This window comes from Anticarsia gemmatalis, chromosome 25, assembly GCF_050436995.1.
Source record: "Anticarsia gemmatalis isolate Benzon Research Colony breed Stoneville strain chromosome 25, ilAntGemm2 primary, whole genome shotgun sequence".
In the NCBI taxonomy this organism is placed as follows: Eukaryota; Metazoa; Arthropoda; class Insecta; order Lepidoptera; family Erebidae; genus Anticarsia; species Anticarsia gemmatalis.
This window is the reverse complement of record NC_134769.1, coordinates 5376170-5397647: the sequence shown is the minus strand read 5'-3', so window position 1 is coordinate 5397647 and position 21478 is coordinate 5376170. Positions and strand designations below refer to the sequence as shown.

Below are 21478 nucleotides of genomic sequence, written 5' to 3'. Positions count from 1 at the left end.
TTTTATGAGTGAATGCACCGACAGTCTACGTCACCCACGGGAAGGTTTGCTTGCATAATTGATTACTTAACCATTTTTGAACAGGATAACGCAGTCGTATTAAAGTCAAATGTAATATTCATATGGAGGTTCTATGCCTGACAGACAATGGAGTGTAATGTGACGGGAGAGAGTTAGATCTCAATGAATTAGTAGCTGGGAAGAAAGGAAGAAATATTGTTTGTAGTCAAATTAATTCTATTGTCGGTAGTCGCAGCCGTAAATGTTTAGGGCCAGTTTTACGGCTTCAAGATAAGTGTCGTTTTATCCATCCGGTTGATTAAATAACAGCAAATGTATGAAGACTTAATTATACAACTGGTACTTATAGATAGGTTATAGCAGTAGGTATTTACGAAATTCGTTATAACATTATTTTAAGCGTGTAGTTTCTACATAAACGTTTTCACTGCTAGATCACCGAAGTTATCTTTTTTCGTTTTTTTATCCTTCACCTTACCTTCTGCAACGCGACTTTCATCGTCTTTATTTAAATCAGTATTAATTTTTTCATTCATTATTTTATTCACATCTTCACAGTCTATTTCACTGCCATTATTAAGCTTCACATGCATTGCATAGCTATTCCAGTATTGTGCACCATATTTCTATCTTTTATTAGTTATTAGCAGAAGTTAAATTTAGCATCACAGTGGGAGGTCAACACGACTAGTGACGACTATGATGAGTTACAAGTGATTAACCCGAATTGTCTGGCATTTAAATGGCAATACGATGGTAATAATAGAAATAGGCGAGATAAAAATAGATGAAGAGGAATTATTAATTAAAATAATTGAACAAGGAATGAAAGAACTACGTTCAAGATTGTCGGAAACTTACGTCAATCATTTGTATTGTAGATAAGGATACAGAAGTAAATAATTTTAATAGAATTATAACAAAGTTAATGATGATTATAATTCAGTAATAGTTTGATGCGAATGAAAAAATTTTATACAAAAAGAGATAGGGACAGCAACATAGTTAATTAATCAAGCGCTAAGTTATGGATTTAGCTTGCCAAGCCACGATGAAACCTATGACACTACAAAAGTCGCTGTAATCATATTTACATTTAATACATTTTGAATATTGTTAAATGAATACATGGTAAGAAGCAAGAGACAAAAAAGACAATTTGTTTCTTCAATAGCACAATAGTAATAGAAACAATACAAATCTTTCAATATTTCTACAGATACTTAAACAACAACCAAAGCAAAGAAAGCAAATCCATATCCGCAACTCAATTCATCACGCATGAAGTCCACAAACAAATCAGTGCCCACAAATAAACCCAACTTCATCTAAGCTGAAACTATTAAGCGTGTTCCCAGGACCATTCGTGACTATTTATACCGGGGCGTGGTCAGGACAACGACAGTCAAACGGGATGTTGAGGGACAATTTATGACCGGAACCGCTTTTATGGAGATTGACCGATCAAGGAACCATTTTTGGTCAATTTAGGGACGCAGGGACAAAAAATTTGGAACCCACAATTGCTTTTAGCAAGTTTCTGGGTAAATTGGGAATGTGTGGATTTTTTTATTGGTATCACTTCCGTTTGGGCGTTGGAAAAAAAGGTGGCGGCCATTTTCTATGAATGGAGAAGTGTCTACTGACCGCAGGAATTTGAATACGGACCTTCAAAAATAGAATCTCATAGCATGTTTCTGAAATGTGAATAAGTCCGTTGTTGTGACTTTATAAGTAGTGAGGAAAATTCATATCGAAAAATATATTTTTCTAATCAACAGAAGTTTATTTTGTTAGCATAAAACTTTACACCTTTCTTCAAAAGGCAGTTTTCTTATAATATATTTATTAAACCCTTCTACAAAATGATTGAGCCTTAAATATTGCATTTAGTATTTCATAATAACTCAGAAAAGAAAAACAGAAACTTAACTATTCAATTACCTCATAATAATTCTAAAGTACCGTAACGATATAATACATCTCAATATCCAGTAAAGCTAACTACAAAAGCTCCATTAAACTCCAGCTTCGCAACACGTCTAAATAAATCTCTTTTTCATTTAAAAAGAACAAATGCCCATTCTCGTGACATTTGTATTCATTTCAGTTAACTTAAACAATGTTCTTCAGACACCCTCAAACAAATCATTTCACTTGAAAAGCTAATGTTGACGTTTGACAGTTTTTACATTACTTTAGACCTTCTTTAAACAATCGCTCTTTCATATGACACGATATTGAAACAGCTCTCGAGTCCAGAGACATTCAAGAACCAATAAAGTTAAATATTTGCAGCGTAAGCCGATAGCCAACTGAGATGGATGTGCAATGTTAGCTTAGTCTGTTATTACGTAAGCTACATTTATGATGACTTAAATATTACATTTTTCTTTATAACTTGGTTTAATCTTACGTGTAACCTTGAATCGACACGAACAGTAAATTTCCTCGTAATGTCTTCTTAGCGTAAGTACACAATACTCGAGTCAGTAAGATAAACTTTACGCTGACAGTGATCATAAAACCTAAGCTCATCTTAAACATTCCCTGTCCTTATCACACGATGTATATCAAGTTGAGAGAGAGACAGTCGATGTTACTGCATTCAAACATATCAGATCGATTTCAAACACAAATCTTTATGTTCACATTGAAAAAAAGGCTATCGACAAAACGCGACAAAATCTAAACGTTTAAACAAGTATCGTATGTCAGATAAAATTTATAAGTGTTGATATAAATGATAGAGTTATTGCGTCTAATTGGCGAGGGTTTTCGTATTACATGTTGAAACAATAGTGAGCCACACACGACGCCCAATCACGAGTCGATAACGCCTTTGTCTCTACGTCAATAATAATGGTTTTTTCTCTGATGATTTGTGAAGCCAGGACGCGGCACAATGAGGACGGAGTGGGATGCGGGCGGCTGAATGGCGCTTTTATTGTGGCCTGAGCTTTTGTGGTGACTGACGACACATGTGCACAAGCGTGCCTGCACGAACAACCAAGTGGTCGGTAACGGAATCTAGTCGTTCACAGGAGAGCTTATTCACAACATCGCTAAACCTAACATAACAAACACAGTCTTCAGAAATGTTATATAATACACTGCTGAATGATGTTCCAAATATAAGCACAGATACGATACATTGAACCAGTGAATGGCACAAGATAAATGTGACAACAAAAAGAACAGCAGGTAAGAATGGTGGCAACGATGCCAATGATGCAAAACGACTAATGAATACGACACACCGACGTCCAACCGAAGCTAAAAAGGTTGAAACAGAATTAATAGGCAAAGTAGCGTGCCTATACATCAGTTCAAAGGGTTCCAGTTAATGAATCAAACGACAGACGACTCGCAACACCTCTTTTGTGGTTGGACAAAATTGACTTTGACGGAGCGAACGAAGCCAAAATAACCGATCGTGTCCAACCCATTGTGCGTGCTATAATTAGACCGCTTGGAAATAAACACGTGGTGGCAATTATCGCAGCAACGGGTTAAATGAGGCACCGAGAAACGGCCGTTAATGGGTACACCCATCCGGCGACGAAATCCTTCGCCACGGACCGTGGATAAAGGATTACTGGACTTCCGAGAAAGCGGACGTCTTTATACAAGCAATTTCATACCCGATTTTACATTCACCATAACGAGTTACACAACCGATATAAATAAGACGTAGGAAATAACGAGTTTATTGCATGCCTCAGCCTTAAATATTGAGACTGGCTCCCCGCCTGAAGATTTAAAGACCATCTTCGATGTATTGCACGCTTACGAGTAAATGATAATTAATATGCTACAAGGGGAATAAAACACAGCAAGTGAGGTAGAAGCATAGTGCAGTCACATTTATCAGGTAATTTCATATTGCTTGGTAAATGAACATTTTAAAAGTGGCATATCTCGTGGTGGTGTGTGAGGGTAGAGCGAGGCGTGCCTCGAGGCTGAGCGCGGAGGCATTAATCATCTCAGTCGGCCGGCTCGGCCCGCCGCCATACATCACGCACCCTTTGAGCACAGCGAGTAACTCATTTGTTGAAACGCACCGTCCTGCTTTTATTAACGTCCTAACATTGTAAACGTCTCAATTCCTCTGACGACTTCCTGTTCATCATCCGTCCACGATTCAGGTGTCGATCGAACCTTTTTCGGCTTTTACGACTCCATTTTATATCGTCCAGTTACCGAAGATTAATGTTGTCATCAAATCTGGTCGCTCGGTGTCCGATGTTTTGCAATAAATTATCATTAAGTAACACGTTGTCTCACCTGGACGGGGTTTTATGGTCGGCCGGCCGTAAACCACAGTTAATACGCCGGCTCTAATCTAATCTAAAAATTCTCTACCTGCTCCCGATATAAATTCCTTTATAAGACGTAAAAAAGTTGGTGAAGTCGGAATAAAAGTAATTTTGCTAATGGAACTCCATGTACATAAAGGTGCATAAGAAACGTTTATGAATTTTATTGCTGATAAAGTTGAAACAGTTTTAATTGAAACTGAATACAACAAAGTCGATATTATGAAGTACACTTAAAAAGGTAACACACGCAATTATGTAATAAAAGGGTTTCGCAGCGTGTAAACTGTTTAATGAACCACTCTATTTTATAGAGTTGGCCAATAAACGCGGTTGACGTTTAGGAGCGGGGTAACGTGAAGCGATCGTAATATTAAAGGACACTTGCCCGGCAAGAGAATCATAATAAAATTACATATGTAGATGGATTCGGCGATATGAAAGCGCTTCGCATCGGAGGCTAGATTATGATAAGTGTGGCACTAAAACGTTGATAGAACTAAGTGTGTTGTGCAAATTAATGTTTATTGAATTATTCCTAAGCTAAGCTTCGCTGGTTTATGCTCCAGTTTTAACCGGTAAAGTTAAATAGCGTGTCCTGGACATTTGCATTACATTTTTAATTAATATGATAACTTGCATAATATAATTGCAATTAGCCAACAACTTGACTGAACTAAAGGTGATTCTCATGAATTGTATAACATTTTTAATAAATTGTTCTAAAGATAAACAAGTGATAATATTACTTACTGGGCATGATGATGATAATGTGTAGCGTGATGCATGGCTGTGGTAGGGGTACCGGGTGGAGTAGAAGCATGGAAGGCCGCGAACGCCGACGGGAACTGTAGTGGAAGGAAACCTCCGCTGCCTGCACTCCCAGGACCTCCCACCGACTCCCGATCAGGCATTATTTACAGTCCTATCACTGCGTCATAGTCCGTCACCTTAGCATTCAACACTTCATCACTCTCACTAGGTTCAATCACAATGTCTTTTAAAACAATCGAAGAATCTTCTGTCAGGTCAGCTCCAGTCTTATCGCGTCCATCTTTATCACCGACGTCATCATTTTCTCACAACTCATCATTTTCCGCATCGTTGCTCATGAAATGTTCAGTTTTGTTAAAAACCCCTCCCATTCTTGCTGTTTTTCATTCTGAAACAAAGAGTTAATTAGTGTTAATTATATTTCCACCTTTTGAATTCGGTAGCTGCATCGGAATTGTTAAATTAGAATGTTTTTGTTGTTAAACAAAAAGTGTAAATGGTATCGCGTTAAGATTGCGTGTTTGTGAGTAGTTACTTCAATTGCCTCTATTATGTCTTCATTTTACGAGTGAGCGAGACGAATTATCTAAACAGCATTATGTTGTTGCTTACTAATGCGTATTTGGACTATTTTATAACTATATTCTATTGTTGTCTGCGTTAGTTTGACACTCATTTGTAAATTACCGTGTAATTTATTCGCTCGGTCGAATTACTTTAGCGTCTTTATCACGGATTCATTCAACGTTTAATGCATTCAATCCTAGAATAATATAAAAATTGTCTTTTTACTAATCGTAAAGTTGAATCGTAAAAATGTAATGATGATTTCAAGTTTTATTCTGCTTCTCTGCTGGTACTGAGTTACACTGGAATTGCTTCCAATAAAATGTTATTTTTTATATCAAATTACTTGTCCTGAGTTCTAAAATATAATTTAATTTTTCATTAAAATTAAATAGTATTTTAAAGCTTTGAAGTACCAAAACGCTATTTTAAAACGCTATGTTGTTGAAGGTCTAAATATTATATTCCTGAACCAGTTATTTGCCATCGGCGCATAATCTACCCTCCACTTACGATAAACTGTGATCTAGTAAGACTCAAACCGAACATGTTTTGAGTTTAACATAAACACCTCATTTCTAAGTGTTAAAATAGGCAATATTTCCCGGAATTGTATTGAGCGTGATTTTAAACCACGACTAGGTCTGTTTAAACAATTATCGTACAGACAAAAGCACAAATATAAAACTATCACTGTTCGCAATGCACTTAATACATAAAAAATATCAAACTCAATGTTGTTTTATAGAAAATTTAAGAATCTAATTTCAACGCCATTTCATAAAGGAATTTCAAATCATGCTTTTTTACCATAAAGATAGGCCGAGACCAGTGCACGCTACTTGCTATTATGCTTGCAAACTTCCCTGGCTTCATTCACATCAATAGATCTATATACTTACTTACTCCGTTGGCTCAACGACCCAAAATGTGTCTTGGCCTCCGTCACGAGAGAACGCCACTTTGCCCGATCTTTGGCCACTTCTTGCCAACACCGGCAATAAAATAATATACCTCCATATATTATTATTAAGTTAAATCTTAAAGACCTAAGGTGCAAACCTTAGTTTTACTCTAAACAAATCAAAGTATATCATTATCTACGTTACAGTTCTTTAAAGGTCGTTACGACGTTTTTGTTCTGAACTACCACTGATGGCTTATATGACATACTTTATCAGAATACCGTAGAAACTAGAACTAGGTTAACAGGATTGTTTTGATGTTAGACTACTTTGTTGGTCCTGACCTCTAGTTGTGACGGTCTAATGTCCCACCGGATTAAGAGTGGTGAAATAGGGTGTTTGTCTATGTATTAACACTATCAAATGTAGTGTCTCTATGTATGTGTATCTATGTATTAACAAATCATCTACTCAAAGTAGATGACCTAATATTGCAGGTATATACATATAATATAATATATTATATATAATATAATAAATCTGAAGAGTTTGTTTGTTTGATTGTTTGTTTGTTTGAACGCGCTAATCTCAGGAACGACTAGTCCGATTTGAAAAATTCTTTCAGTGTTAGATAGCCCATTTATCGAGGAAAGCTATAGGCTATATAACATCACGCTACGGTCATTAGGAGCGGAGTAGCAACGAAAAATGTTACAAAAACGGGGAAAATTTTGACCCATTCTGTTAGGTGACGCAAGCGAAGTTGCGCGGGTCAGCTAGTTGCAGATAAACCTGTAAAATTCTAGTACCTGAACCTTTATTTTGCCGACTGACTAAACTGAAAAAGTTAAGCTTGTAGAAGCTTAACTTTTTATAAAGTGTTATTATGGTTAAGTGTTGGTACTTGGGTGCAAACCTAATGTCATAAATAATTATACAAAGTATCCACTATCCATGCATTAAAAATGTTCTTAACATCACTGGATTCTTAAAAGAGTTATAAAGTCTGCTTACTCGCATCTTTTTAACAATACAAAACCTTAACCCCAACAAATTCTTAACAAAAATTTAATTGCTAAACGCACAACGAATTTAAAACCCTCATTTAAATATCAAAAACAATCTAAATACTGTACCAGTCTCCAAATAAAGTTTATACCACTTTTTAATATACTAATTATAAAGTAATGAAGACGTCATTATCCATGCTCTCAAAGGCCTTAATTAAAAATATCTAGACCTGGGAAATGAGCTTAATTGCGACTGAATGTCGACAAGTCGTGCGACAAAAAGTCGAGCGACAAATTGAGCGAGTCGACCGCGAGTCGTCATTATCACTTACGTGGAAATTGGGTGTGGTGTGTGTTGTAGCGAGCAATTATGCAAAATAATCAATATTATAGGCTTTATATTATCTTTTAAAGCCTCGGGATCTCGGCAATCTTTTCTTGTAAATGTCATATGTTGTAAATTTTTATTTGTATTGGAACCGTTTTTTTATAGTATAGCAATTTAGTATTGCAATTTTTTTTATAAATAATGTTATACTAATATTATTATAATGTTTTAGGTGACCAACAATTGTGAAAGTTTGGCGAGTTTAGAAAGAGTTTTTTTTTCGTAAATAAAACGCAAGTTATAAGTCATATTCTAAGTCACTGATTAATTTCGAGTAAAACTGTTGTTATCATTCTACAAAATCATTTTAACGAAAAAAATCGCTTCATTTAGTCACTCGCACCCCATCATTAGGTAACCATCAGAAAAATTCCTACCGTAATTAATGAAGATGTGATTGTTTTGGACGTGACTTGAGCATTGTCCTCAATAAGGCCAACTACACACGAGTAATGAATCGATCGTAAAACCCGATATCGATATATCGATACTCATTTTCATTCAATGAGATTTACGATGTTTATGCATGCAAAATTGGCGGGCGTTTCAAGTGTCGACTTTTATCGGCTATTCAAAAATCGTATCGCGAATTTTGAATGCGCCGGATTAATGGCTGGTCTTTTTGTTTTTTGTTAAGTGTCAAGTGAGGTTTTAAATCAGTCATAACTTTCTCGATAAATTAAATGTAAGTGAAAGTTACACCTACGTACTTTTGTTAAACTTTATTTTTCTTAGAAGTATATCACATCCTTATTTGATAGAGTTTATTACAAATGATACTTTCTATGAGAACAATATCAAACAAGGCTTGATAAATGAGAACTGTCAAATGAATTGCTAATAAAAAACATCGATATCGATAGAGTATTTCACATCCCTATTCCTAAAATGAGTGCGGCACAGCGCGGACGCATGCCGAGTTTCTTAATACGGCCCTTAATTACGATTTAATTGTTTTTAGTGGTGGAATTGTTTCAAGCTCTTCTGGGAAACGAACCCGGAGCGGATCGATGGTGTTTTTAGTAGCATTGCGATCATTCTAGACCTTAATCAGGGGAATATTTTAAGAGAATTAACGCGTTTCAATGCGATCTTTAGACGCTACGTTTGATGTTATTTCTTTACTGAACCGATAGAGGGATTTAACTGTTTTACGATTACTATTTTATCGATTCTTGTTAGTTTAGCTTACTTAGGGCAGTGTCACGACTTATAAATACGGTTTGAATAACCTATCCAATCCAGAAGTGACAGCAAATGTATGAGAAATGAAGTTAAATTTCTACCTGATAATGTAATTGATACTTATTCAGAAGGTGATATTGGAGTTAAGGGTTGGTTCTTACTTAGAAACTATAACGGTAACCTGTAAAAAACAAGTCATGACAATTTTTTTGTATTACAGAGGTTTTTAAATAATAATTTAAAAAAAATGACATTGTTATACAAATGTAATTTTTTGGCGTTTTTGTTGATTACATCTGTCTCTAAAGTATTAGCCTAGAATTTTACAATCTTGCTATAAATTTCGCGTCTTCTATAAATTATGCAAAATTATGTATAAATGTGAAACAAAACACGATCCGCTTAAGGCATTTAATTATCATGATTATTTGACGACAGAAGGGAACATGTTCTTTAAGAAATTAACTCCCAATTATGTTATTTTTTTCAGTTATTTTATGATGATGTTATCGCAAAGGTCTGTTCAGTTATTTATAGAATTCTGTCTCTATAATGAAAGGTGAATTCAAAGTTTAAACTTGACGGTATAAAAATAAAATGTCATAGTATTTTTTTATTTAATTGTTTATTATAATTATGTCAGCCCTGTTAATAAATAAAAAAAATGAATTTTGAAACTTAAAAAAAAATGCATTTGTTGAATTAGCAGAAATTGTTTGTTTGTTATTCTTCTCACCATTGTAACTTAAATACAAATTTGTAATCGCCCCTACATACTGCATCGATAACCAAAACATTTATAAACATCAGAGGATATTTTAAATAATAGAAAGCCTCTATAAATAAATAATAATTAACTCATCACTTTCTCACTTTGGCTAAGGCTCGGGAGAGGGTGAATGTATAAAGTTCACTATGCTATCTAAATGCGAGTTAAAAGCCTGTATTAGTGACAAAAGTGTTTTTTCCCCAACATACATAGAGACAAGGTTAGCATTTGCGTAATCAAAGTTCCTGTTTAAAAAACATAATTTAGGTTAACATTCAAAATAGAAAACTTAGTATAAGTATCTAAATAAATAAGGTTATGGCGCCTCAAACTACTTGAATACACGTGGAATAAATGACAGCTAACTAGGATTCCAACCAACCTCTTACGGTAGACCATAAATCTTTATACAGACTACAATAGAGCCTTATGTACTGCGTCGTACATCGATGACATCATTATATAATATATGTAGGCTGTGCTCATGTGCATTTTGTAGACGTATCTGCAGTATGTCAATATTTATCACGTATAAGTCATTTTTTATTAAATGTCTAAGAAGATTGGGTTATATTGCTGTTAGAAAGGTGTAAAAGTTTTGTGTTTAATAGCAAGTGTGTAGTGTAAAATAGAAATATAGAAAGGGAGGCAAAACAGTAAGGAACGAATTTCCCGACATATTCGATTGAACTTAATTTTACTTTACTAGCAACCCACCCCAGTTTAAAAACTTACTCTTTCACAAAACCTTAATTAAGATATACTTAAACCTTACTTGAGAATTGCTCTATTTATTGGTGAAAAACGCGTGGATAAATGACGTACTTCAAATACCACGACCAACTACATAAAACACTTATTTACCGAGCACTTGCATTGCACACGACGTAAATGAAATATAGTCACATTAAAAACAAAAATGTCTATCAGTCTAATCAAAAACTGTCAATTAATCGTCACAAATCGAAAGTTTAAAAACTACGCAACACGACCTTGATTTCCACTGCTCCTATTAATTAATATTCACATACAAATGGTTATCCAATTATGTTTCATACTCGATCCAAACTTTGTCATAAGATGCCATTAGGCCGTCTCATCACGGACTCATTGACTCGACACTGCTATAAGTCTTGGACACAATAGTCCAGCCATCGTTAGATATGGCCTCTGCTTTATCGCGTGTGTTTTGAACGCGAATTGTCTAATTAGAGAGTGTTTAAGCTGGTTGCACGGTTGCGATTTTTGTTAGGAGATATCTAGTGCAAAATACAGTTTTTATTATTCTTGATTTTTAGTCTTTATAGGTATTTAAAGATGTTTTTTAAGTGACGTAGACTTTTTGGTTTCAATTGATGATTAATATAATGGTTTGACAAGAGTGATCTTAAGTTTCTATAAAGCAAACTGCAAAATACTTATGCACATATACTGAATTTACCACTAGCTCGGAAACTCTTTTTTTCTTTTCTTTCCGAGCTAGTGGTAAATTCAGTAATGGTTACGACGATAAGTTTTGTCAAAATTAGATCTATACGAATTAATGACTTTCTATACGAATTAATGATTTCATACTTCACCTCAGTTCGTAGAAGTTCAAAAAAGATCTGGTCTAACTAAAATAAGTAAAAATATATGCTGTTATATGTCTGACTAGTATTCGGGAATAATGTGAAATTCTGGTATGATTCTGAATCATGTCGATGATTTTAGAGAAGAAGATGCAAGATTTACCTTTTAATATATCGTAAATATCAATATCTAGTTTCAATAACCATAAAACGGGCTTTTATAATAGCAGTTATAATTACAAAGCTAAACTACTAGCAACATTAATACTGGCTTACTTAGCTCTAATAGATATCTTAATTCATTTCTTGTGTACGAAACAACTTTATGGCCTAGGTTTCGATCTAGATTCTAGATCATCTTAGGAACTATGTAGGCGTTTTGTGCTAAGGTTGTAAAACTATTTATAAATGTCTATAAACTCTTAGAATCCAATATTAATTAAATGGGACTAGAGTTTTTTAATTAGTTTTTTAATGTTTTTAATGCTTTAATTTTACATATGTAATTGCACAGTCATCTGCCCATTTTATATAAAAGAAGGGTAGATATTAAAATTGTAAAAAGTACTTAACAGCAAAATAGGGAAAACGTAAATTTTTTGTTTATGTATAAAACATATCATAAAGGCCAAAAATCATTTTCTCCCAGACAAAGAATAGAAAACTATTAATTAATTATTTTGCTTTATTACATCCACAAAGCCAGTTACGAGAACTATTCTTACCATTATCATTATTGATTATTATAAAACTAACTGAACAGTTTATCAGTTTTATTTTACAGTTCAGAATGATTCTTGAAAATATTACTGAGATATTAATATTCCTACAAAATCCTCCCTTTACGCTTAAAACAATCCAAAGCTTTCAACTTAAGCGGACATTATAAAACTGATTAAATTGTTTGCAGTTTAACTTTACGCGAAAAGTTCAGAATTATCCTGAAAATATCATATAGATTCATGTTCTTACGAAAAACTTTTCCTTTACCCTTAAAACAATCCAGAGCTTTTAACTCAAGCCCGTACATTGACCACTAACCATACGTCAAGAAGAACTCCAGCCTTCCTTTTGTCCTACATAACTATGGTTTAACAAACAGTCGGCTAATCCTTTCATCGTAGAGTTAGCATTCTCGCGACAGGAGCGAGGGACACCTATCAATTACAATGAGTTTCATCACCAACTCGTATATGGGGTTAGGACGTGCGCGTCCGGCGATCTTGAGACAGTTATGTAGAAACAGATATTATTTATAGCTTGGATATCGTTTCTGAATTAAAGATAGTGATCACATTTTATCGCGTCACATTTTATTTATAATTTTGGTTCATTTGAAACTATTAGGATATCGCTTGCTAGGATTTTTTTATCTACAATACATGTAAATGAAGGTAAAGAAGTTTGTAGAGATCGTACCAAGTGGCTTTATTTGGTCTCGGCCTACCCGTATAGGAAGAAGGTGTGATTTCATGTACGCATGAATTTTATCTCAATTGTAATAACAAATAAAACAAGAAGGTTATACGGCGCAGCTTTAGTAAATTTATTTACCGGCAGTTAACAAAGACATTTATAACACTATTGTTTCTAAAACAGCTTTGGAAAGTTTAGCTAGTTTTTATAAGCCCATTTTTTGGAAACCAAAATACGCTTAAAACTTCAGTCATAGTTTTAAGCGTAAGTACTTTATAAACTCTTCAAACTCTCTTTTATGAACTATGAATTGAATAAACTTTGACAGATTACTTTATTTAAATTATATCTGATTGTGTGGAACATTCCTAACGCTGTGTTTCAAAGATAGGCACGTATATTCATAAATTATACTATTCATAAATGCGATTGTATTGTCGAGTGTAATATTTAAATAAAAGCATTTAAATACAAAGATTACTGCTTAATTTAACAGTTTAAGATGTGTCAGTTCCTGTGACGTCATAGCTGTAGGAAATCCATTTTTCTATTTATAAACAATTTTAGACAGAAATATATACTAAATTTATATAAGAAAATAAAAGGAAGTCTTTAGTTTGCGAATCGAAAACCTATCATTTTCAAGCTCTAACTTGATAAACTGCGATATGATGATAAGAAATGGTGCAAATGTGATAGAATAAAGCTCAGGTTCCTGCAAAGACTTGGGAGATACTGTCATTATATGAATATCATGATACTTTATCAAGCTACTAACAAAATAAGCAAGGACTTCTCAGTTCATTCATAACCGTTTCCAACCGAAACAAATTGAGGAGTATCCCATCACAATATTTCAGTTAATCAAGTGTGTACCTACTTCATATTAAATCTGTGGCGACATACAGACACACAGACAGACAAAAAAGGGTTCGCTAACAAAAACTTTAACTTTTTTCTTTACATAGCTATTTAAATGAGTCAGTCAGTCAGTCGGTAACCGTTAGCCACTGAGACGTTGTAAAACGTATGAAATGATAATTTTTGATTGATAACTAAGCCGGAAGTGAACACTTAAGTATTCTGAGTATGTTTTGTATTTAGATTTGGACGTTTGATTTTGACAGTAGTAAAAAATAAGTTACGATACGTTTTTTTTGTGGTTACTGATAGTGATCTCTCGTTGATTTATCTGTAAATACGTATCTCAATCTTTAACACCTAATTATTTGTAGAATACGAGAACAATTGTTTGTTTCGATGGCGCACTCGAGAGTGTATTCGAATGATAATCATGCCGTCTCGGGTTAGATTGTCCGGGCCGTTCGTTTTTGGTCTTTTCTCATCTATATTAAAATATTTTCAATATTAGTCCGGAGCTGGGTAACCGTGCCCTGTAAATGGCAATAGGCTCACCCCCTATTTCATAGGATTACTATCGTAAACGGCGGAACGTGGTGTGTTTCATTCACCTCTGCCTATACCTTTTAGAATAACCGGCGTGATATAATCTATGTAAGTACATAGATTATATCACGCCGCAAAATAATATTTATTTCAGTTACACTTTGTAGAGAGCCTTAGCTTAACACATTCCAAAGCACGGACATTTTTAGGTACCCTAAACCGTTGTCCGTATCACTTTAGTGTTTTGCGCACGCGCAGCTCGAATTCAAATCATGATCCTACATCCACCATACTATTATTTCACCCGCGTATTTCGGTACTATGTTAGTCTATGTCCATTCACGGTAAAACTTTATTTATGTTTTCTAATTTTTATTGCTCATTCGCGTCGACTACTTAATGACTTGACGCCTTGAAAAACAAACTTACGTATTGCGGTCACCAAAATACCTCGGTAACTAAAATTGGGCGCTATAAAGTCCAAATTAAGCTATACTTTAATACGTTTAACATTCGGCCTGTCTGTTTAGCGTATTCACACCACGGTGAAGGAAGTAAAGAATAAAACTACCAAACGAATATAAACCAAGACAATAAAGTTTGTAGGTGAAACTTATTTATTTACATTATAAATTTATTTTTACACATTGATTGGTAGTCATTTTCTGGATTTATTGGCGGTGGAACCGGCCACTTTATGGCCTTTTTAATGGCTCGTTTTTTGGGAACTATAAATTTGTTTTTTTCTACTTCTAAACGGGGAACGAATTTGAATCCGTTTTGAGCGAACTTGAGGAAATGAGTTGGACATGTGTAGCGGTTTGATAGTTTTATATGTGTTTGATAGTCGTTTTATGGATAGTGAGAAAAGCAATATTTGCTTGATGTATTTATGATGTTGCTTTGATTTCGCGTTGTCAAGCTTGTTTTTTGACACGTGTGTCTTTGTATGTCTTTATTTAAGTATAAATATATTTAGGCTCTCAGAGCTTGATCTATCAAAATTAATGATGTTTCCTGAGCAAGGTTTGTAAAGTTTGTTTGTGAGAAAGATGGGGTTTTTAATTTTATAATAATGTAGAATTTGTATATGAGCACAAGCCAATATTATATACATCTTAAGCCTATAAGTTACATCACTCTTAACCTTCAAAAATCAATATTACATAAGTGTATCTATTATTATTCAACCTTCAGAATGTCGACTAAATAACTGGAAACGAAAAGTGCTCTATTTAAGAAACAAATAAATAACAAACATAAATATTTTATCACCGCAATATAGACTGGAATCAATAAAAAATCATCCACTCGGACTTGGCTTAAATCCATCATGATTAATGTTGAAAGAATCGGATTATTTCTGGAAGTTATAAATAGCAATCTACATAAAGACATTTAGTTCATTGGAAATATTTATATCGTCTCTCAATCTTAAATTAAAGGTAATCGTATTTATCAACATACATGTATAATACGTATAACATCACCTACATATGGGCGGGGTAGATTTGAGAAAAGATCCGAAATCTCTATTAGATTGTGGTCATAAAATAATATAAATTTGAACACTATCGAGAACTTGTTAAAGCCTCTTGAAAAGGTTTTTGTCCTAATAAAAAGGTTCTATTTATCAAAGGGGATAAATAATTCTATATTTTGCAACCCAAAATTATAAATATTGAAATGTATTTTTACACTGTTATTATACGGGTCATCGTGTTTGAAATAAAACCAACGGATCTTTTCCTCATGAATTAAATGATTTGTAACTAAATTATATGGTCGCTTGAACTCGGGTCATATTGATGGGAAATTATTAACCCTAATCATATGAGCAAATAAAATATAAATAATAACATAATTTACTGACACCACGACATAAGTAAATTATTATAGAAGCAACAGGTAGGTACAAACTTAAAATTTTAATAAGAAACTTTGATAACATATGTATGAATTTCACCTAATATCAAAGAAGTCTTAGAAAACCACAGCTTTTTAAAAGAACTCATCAAAAACGAACTAGACGTTACTAAAGACAAAACACAAACAGCTACCGAGCTAAAAATCTATACGAGTATTGACAAGCTTAACAAATGTGATATTTCAAAATATTTAACTCACAATGCCAGAAGATATGGCATGTTTGTGACTGTCATTTTAATTAGAAGCAACAAAGCAAGTCACTGTGGACAGCATGACGAATGAACAGAGGTGACCGAACGGGGGCAAATAGTACATCACCACTTGCTTACTTTAAATAATGTTGAAATCAAAACAATGACATAAAAGTACATAATTAACTGCAAAATATACAAAAATATAGCTTCTAATAAAATATTTTTCTTTAACACATTTTTAGGTATCTAAAAATTTAATGAAAAAACCTACTTTTTTATGACAAAAATTACTTTGCATTGCAAAAAAATAGAACCAAATTCACCAGTGCTGATGAAATCTAGGCATAACCGGCCTCTATTTTCGGATATAGACCTTTTCCTAGTAGTAGAAGAGTCGTTTAAAGCTATATAATAGCAAAATTACTATATTTACCAGGTTGATTTCAACTTCTGTCTTAGCTTCTTGAGCTGTGATTTCTCCTAGCTTATAAATAATCAACAACCGTTCTACAGGTTACATTTCATCACCTACATTACAATTCAAATCGCTAAGCGTTGCATGTAATTCGGACAAGACAATGAAAAATTAAATTTACTACCGTCTTCCTATCCGTCGTCTTGGTATGCAACGAACTTTAGATTCAAAACATTGATTTCGGCAAACGAATCATAAAGAACTCCGTTTAGGATGCGAACCGTGTGTGCAATGAAATAATTGACATGTACCTTGTGTTGCCCAGTAATTTGTGTTACGTGTTCAAATTGAATTTTCGGTTGATGCAATTTATTAAAGACTATTTAAGCATATTATATAGACGTTACTTTTAAAAATAACGGCTAGTGCAGCAATATCACCATCACTGGATATTTTGCAAAATTTAAATATTAGTTCATATACATAGCTGATTCTATATTTTTTTAATTTGGTTCTTACAAAACAAAATTACAGTAAAAGGCGGCATACATACACCTATGCGACATAATTTCCTTTTTCACTTGAATTATTGTGTGTGCCTCAAAATCCAAATAATTGAGTATAGAAAAGTATAAAATTCTAGTACCCTTGTCACCTAAGGCAAACGACCTTTAAACAAAACCATAACATGATCTACATTACCCTATTGAAAGACTGTCGAAGCACTCGAAGCTCGTGTTAAAACCGCACAATACAAATTACTTCGTCTGCGCATGCGTCTGCGCGCGTTGCCTGCGGTTTGGCTATTTTTTACTTTTAACTTCTAACTAAGCGTGAAATGTCTAACCACAAAGTGTACGTCACTCGATACAATAGGGAAATCAATCAGAACGGGTCTAGCACTGATAGTTTCTTTTGGTAAATTAATTTGATTTTGTTAGACTGGAATTAAACATCGAAAGATGATGAGAAAGATGGCTATTTAAAAATTGAAATCATGAACGTGAACTCCAATTCTTTTTTTTTTCTTATATTGACAACTCCCACTCTTGCTCTTGTGTTGCGGGAACTTTTACAAACATACAAACAATGGACAAAAAGTAGACCAGACCCGAAACAATTATTTGTGGATCGCACAAATAATTGTTCTGCGTGGGCATTGAACCCACGACCTCCTAACGCAATGGTAGTGGCATCACAACCTGAACCACTGTGCTACAGAGCAGTTCCAATTGATAAGACAATAAATGTAAAAAAATGCAGTATGAAAACAGTGACAAGAAGATGTAAAAATCTTAGTCATTTTCCATACGATAATATAGAAATAGAGACCTATGCAAGATCGAAGAACTCATTTATCCAGTTATGGTTACAAATAAACATAAAAAGTCATGCTCTGATAACCATAATATTGATTCAAGAGAAACTATAAAGGGTGGAATAAAATCTTCAGAAGTATCAAGCCTATGCGTTAATAACACAGTACCTAGAAATATCCATCATTTAACTATAGAAGATCTCAGACGATTTCTATGAACTATTTTACTATCCTAGGACTATACTATCCCAGTCTCACTGTCTTACAAAAACATCTATGTTAGCTCTGATTAGATATGTAGTGTTTTGTTTATACACAGGTTCAAAATTGATTCATAGTGGCAAAACACTGTGTAACTAATCAAAGTTCACACCATGTTCTTTAGAAAAAGTTGTAGCTTTCGACTTATATATCAGTTTGCCATGCACATTATCTTCATGGGCCATGACTGTTATATATATCGCTAATTAATCATTATGTGTTTATTATAAATATAAAAGTTCACACAGAACTCTTTGTGGGAAAAAATATAAGAAATAAATAATATGAGGCCATCGATAAGGAAAACAGTAAACAGTAGTCGCTAACCGTATGAGGCAGTGGCCTTATGTCAAAGGTCCCAGGTTCCTATCTCGATCGAGTCACGCACGATTACCTACAGTGCACCTACCGACACGAGTGATAATGTTTATGAGAACAGACCATGTTTTATTAATAATCTTACCATTATTTTTATTACATTTAATAAAAAAACATCAACAACCTGAAGTCTAGATATTATTACGAACTTATACTTTTAAAGCTTCAGTCAAAAGTCAGTCTGCCGTAACCTAGGGCTATTTTCAGGTATCATCGGATCAAAAGTTGACATTTTATTAAAAAAACTAATTTTGTAAGCTTATTTATTACTATTTAAAATACAAGGAACAATATTTTAAAAGCTAATACATTGACCAAACATTCTCAAGATATACCAATAAAAATTACGTAACCTTCATCTATTACAATATAAACTTCAACAATAATCCAATAAAATATAGCCTTAACTATATTATACGAATGACGTGACGTTTACACAGGTAAATATGTAAAATGTAAATCGTAGAAAAAGCACAATAAATTGAGTGTGTCGCTCGTTTTATCTGGTTTCTTAGAAATGGTCCTAGTGACTGCCCTGGCGCATACCAAACTACGGATCTACCTGATTAAGGCGACGATTGCTATAACAGTTTACAATATTTAATTATTTTATCCCCTTTACTATGTACATTTAATATATAATTAGTTGGATAAAAAGCTCGTTAGTACAATGATGGTGAATAATGTGTAATTTTGTCAAATGCCTTGGATAAATCAATTTCTAATTGTATTTCAACCTAAACATGAAACCATATACTTAACAGTTTTAATAAAATTTTGCTATTATTAGTAAAATTTGCCTTTATTTTAAAGTAAACGTTGTAATAGTAGCTATGTCAGTGTATTTCGTAAGCAGTCGTACCTTCGCCTTAACAAAGTATGCGTCCCTCTTTGTAAGAGAGTGCGGCTCGAATCATTTGTTATTGGATTATAATAACACTACAGTTTGACTTCACTACACTACTAGACACGTGTATTGTTAGATATCTTGGGTTTTGTAACTACATCACACAACTAACAGAAACGAATGTTGAGAAATTATTTGACATCAACTTTTGTACGAATGTTCAAGCTTAAAAACGTATTTTGATGCTTGAGTTTTGTATAGTTACTTAAAAAAGAGACGCGTTGAAGCATACCTAGGTATTTTCAAAGATCATTAACTTTGCAATTAAACGAAAAATATAATTCTGAAAATGGTGTAAATACATTTTATGACGGGCATAGAATACACCATTATCATTTCCTGATATTTTTCAGTGCTAACAATGGGTAATTCACGACAATAATAGAATAAAAATAATTATTTCTTGATATTTACCGGTTCTATCATTGGTCAAATTGTAGAATATTCCGTACAAAAAATTCATCAAAACGAGTTGCAAAAAAAATTGAATGAAAGTATCTAATTGCCATTTAAAGATGTCTCCCTAACCCCAAAAGACAGTGTGATGTAACACATAATAAAGAGCTTCAACAAACCGTAATCAAGCTAATCTTAACACCACAATGCGTTATAATGTGCGCAACAAGATGACCATCAGTACAATTTAGCGGATCTCTCTCATTAACTGTTCTGTTTGGCAATCAGATTTAATTGACTTCATTGTAGCTGATACTGATTCAAGGCAAGTTTGTGGTTTTATTTATTCTATAAGCTGTTGAATTATATTTAAATGATGTGACATAGAGAATTATGCAAATAGCTGTAGTAATGTGCAAAAAATTGCTTTCTATTTCATAACAACTTTCTAGCACAATTCAAAGTACCTATAGTATTTTACTAACACTATAAAAATAATGTTTTCAATTTCATAAAATAAGGAGCCGTATAGTTTATTGGTCTATATTGAAAAACTCGTGCCAAGAGTATCCAAACAGAATAACATAATAAACCACACTATGCTTGACAATTGACAATACTACAATTACGCATTCAGACCAATTAATAAACATAACATCTTGTACAATCAATATAACAAAATCAATCAACAAAGATTAAAACGTTGCATTTTTATCTCCAACTATTTTACCAAGTAAGATCTTCAAAGTATTTGCATTAACAAACATAGCACGACTATTCTTACCGACAGAATTACGATCTAACTCCTTGTCTCGATGTCACCATCTAAGTATTGCAACTTAGTAACTTTTATTTGCAGCATTAAAAGCTCAACGTATTTCCAATTACCTTGCTTCTTGACATTAATTGACGCTATAAGAAGATAATATAAGTATTAATGAATAAAGAATAATGTTAATAAGGTTGTATTATTTATGTCTGATCTATTATAGCGATAATCATGTTTTTTCCTTTTTTGACGTCAATGCTACTATGTTTCGGTAATCTAAAGTTTCGTGAGAATTTCGGTGTTCGATAAATGTCATGTGTCTAAACTAAATAGATTTTTGGTTTCGTAAGATTTAAATTTCATTTATTATGCCCGAAGGCTCAGGGGTGTATGCCACGTTTCGTCTTTAACAATATCAGTTTTATGTATTTCGGGGCGAGCCTATTTACCGGACGCACCAAGCTCCCGACTTTTACTGAGAAATATTCAATCCAGGAATCGAACCCGAAACTTTACGATCAGCAGTCAAATACACTATCAACCGCGCTATAATCGAAGTTTTTAAGTACAAGTAAAAAA

The 21478-nt window shown here is 33.5% G+C and overlaps 1 protein-coding gene across 3 annotated transcripts in view; it reads right to left on the bottom strand.

Annotated features, from left to right (window-relative positions):
• The window catches only part of ci (transcriptional activator cubitus interruptus), a 106695-nt gene that overhangs the window by 52231 nt on the left and 32986 nt on the right, over positions 1–21478 (bottom strand). For all 3 annotated transcript variants that reach the window (XM_076130948.1, XM_076130950.1, XM_076130949.1), the window contains one exon: positions 5094–5502. In XM_076130948.1, coding sequence (XP_075987063.1) covers positions 5094–5254 — 161 coding nt within the window. In that variant the 5' untranslated portion in view covers positions 5255–5502. The remainder of the gene's footprint in view (positions 1–5093; positions 5503–21478) is intronic.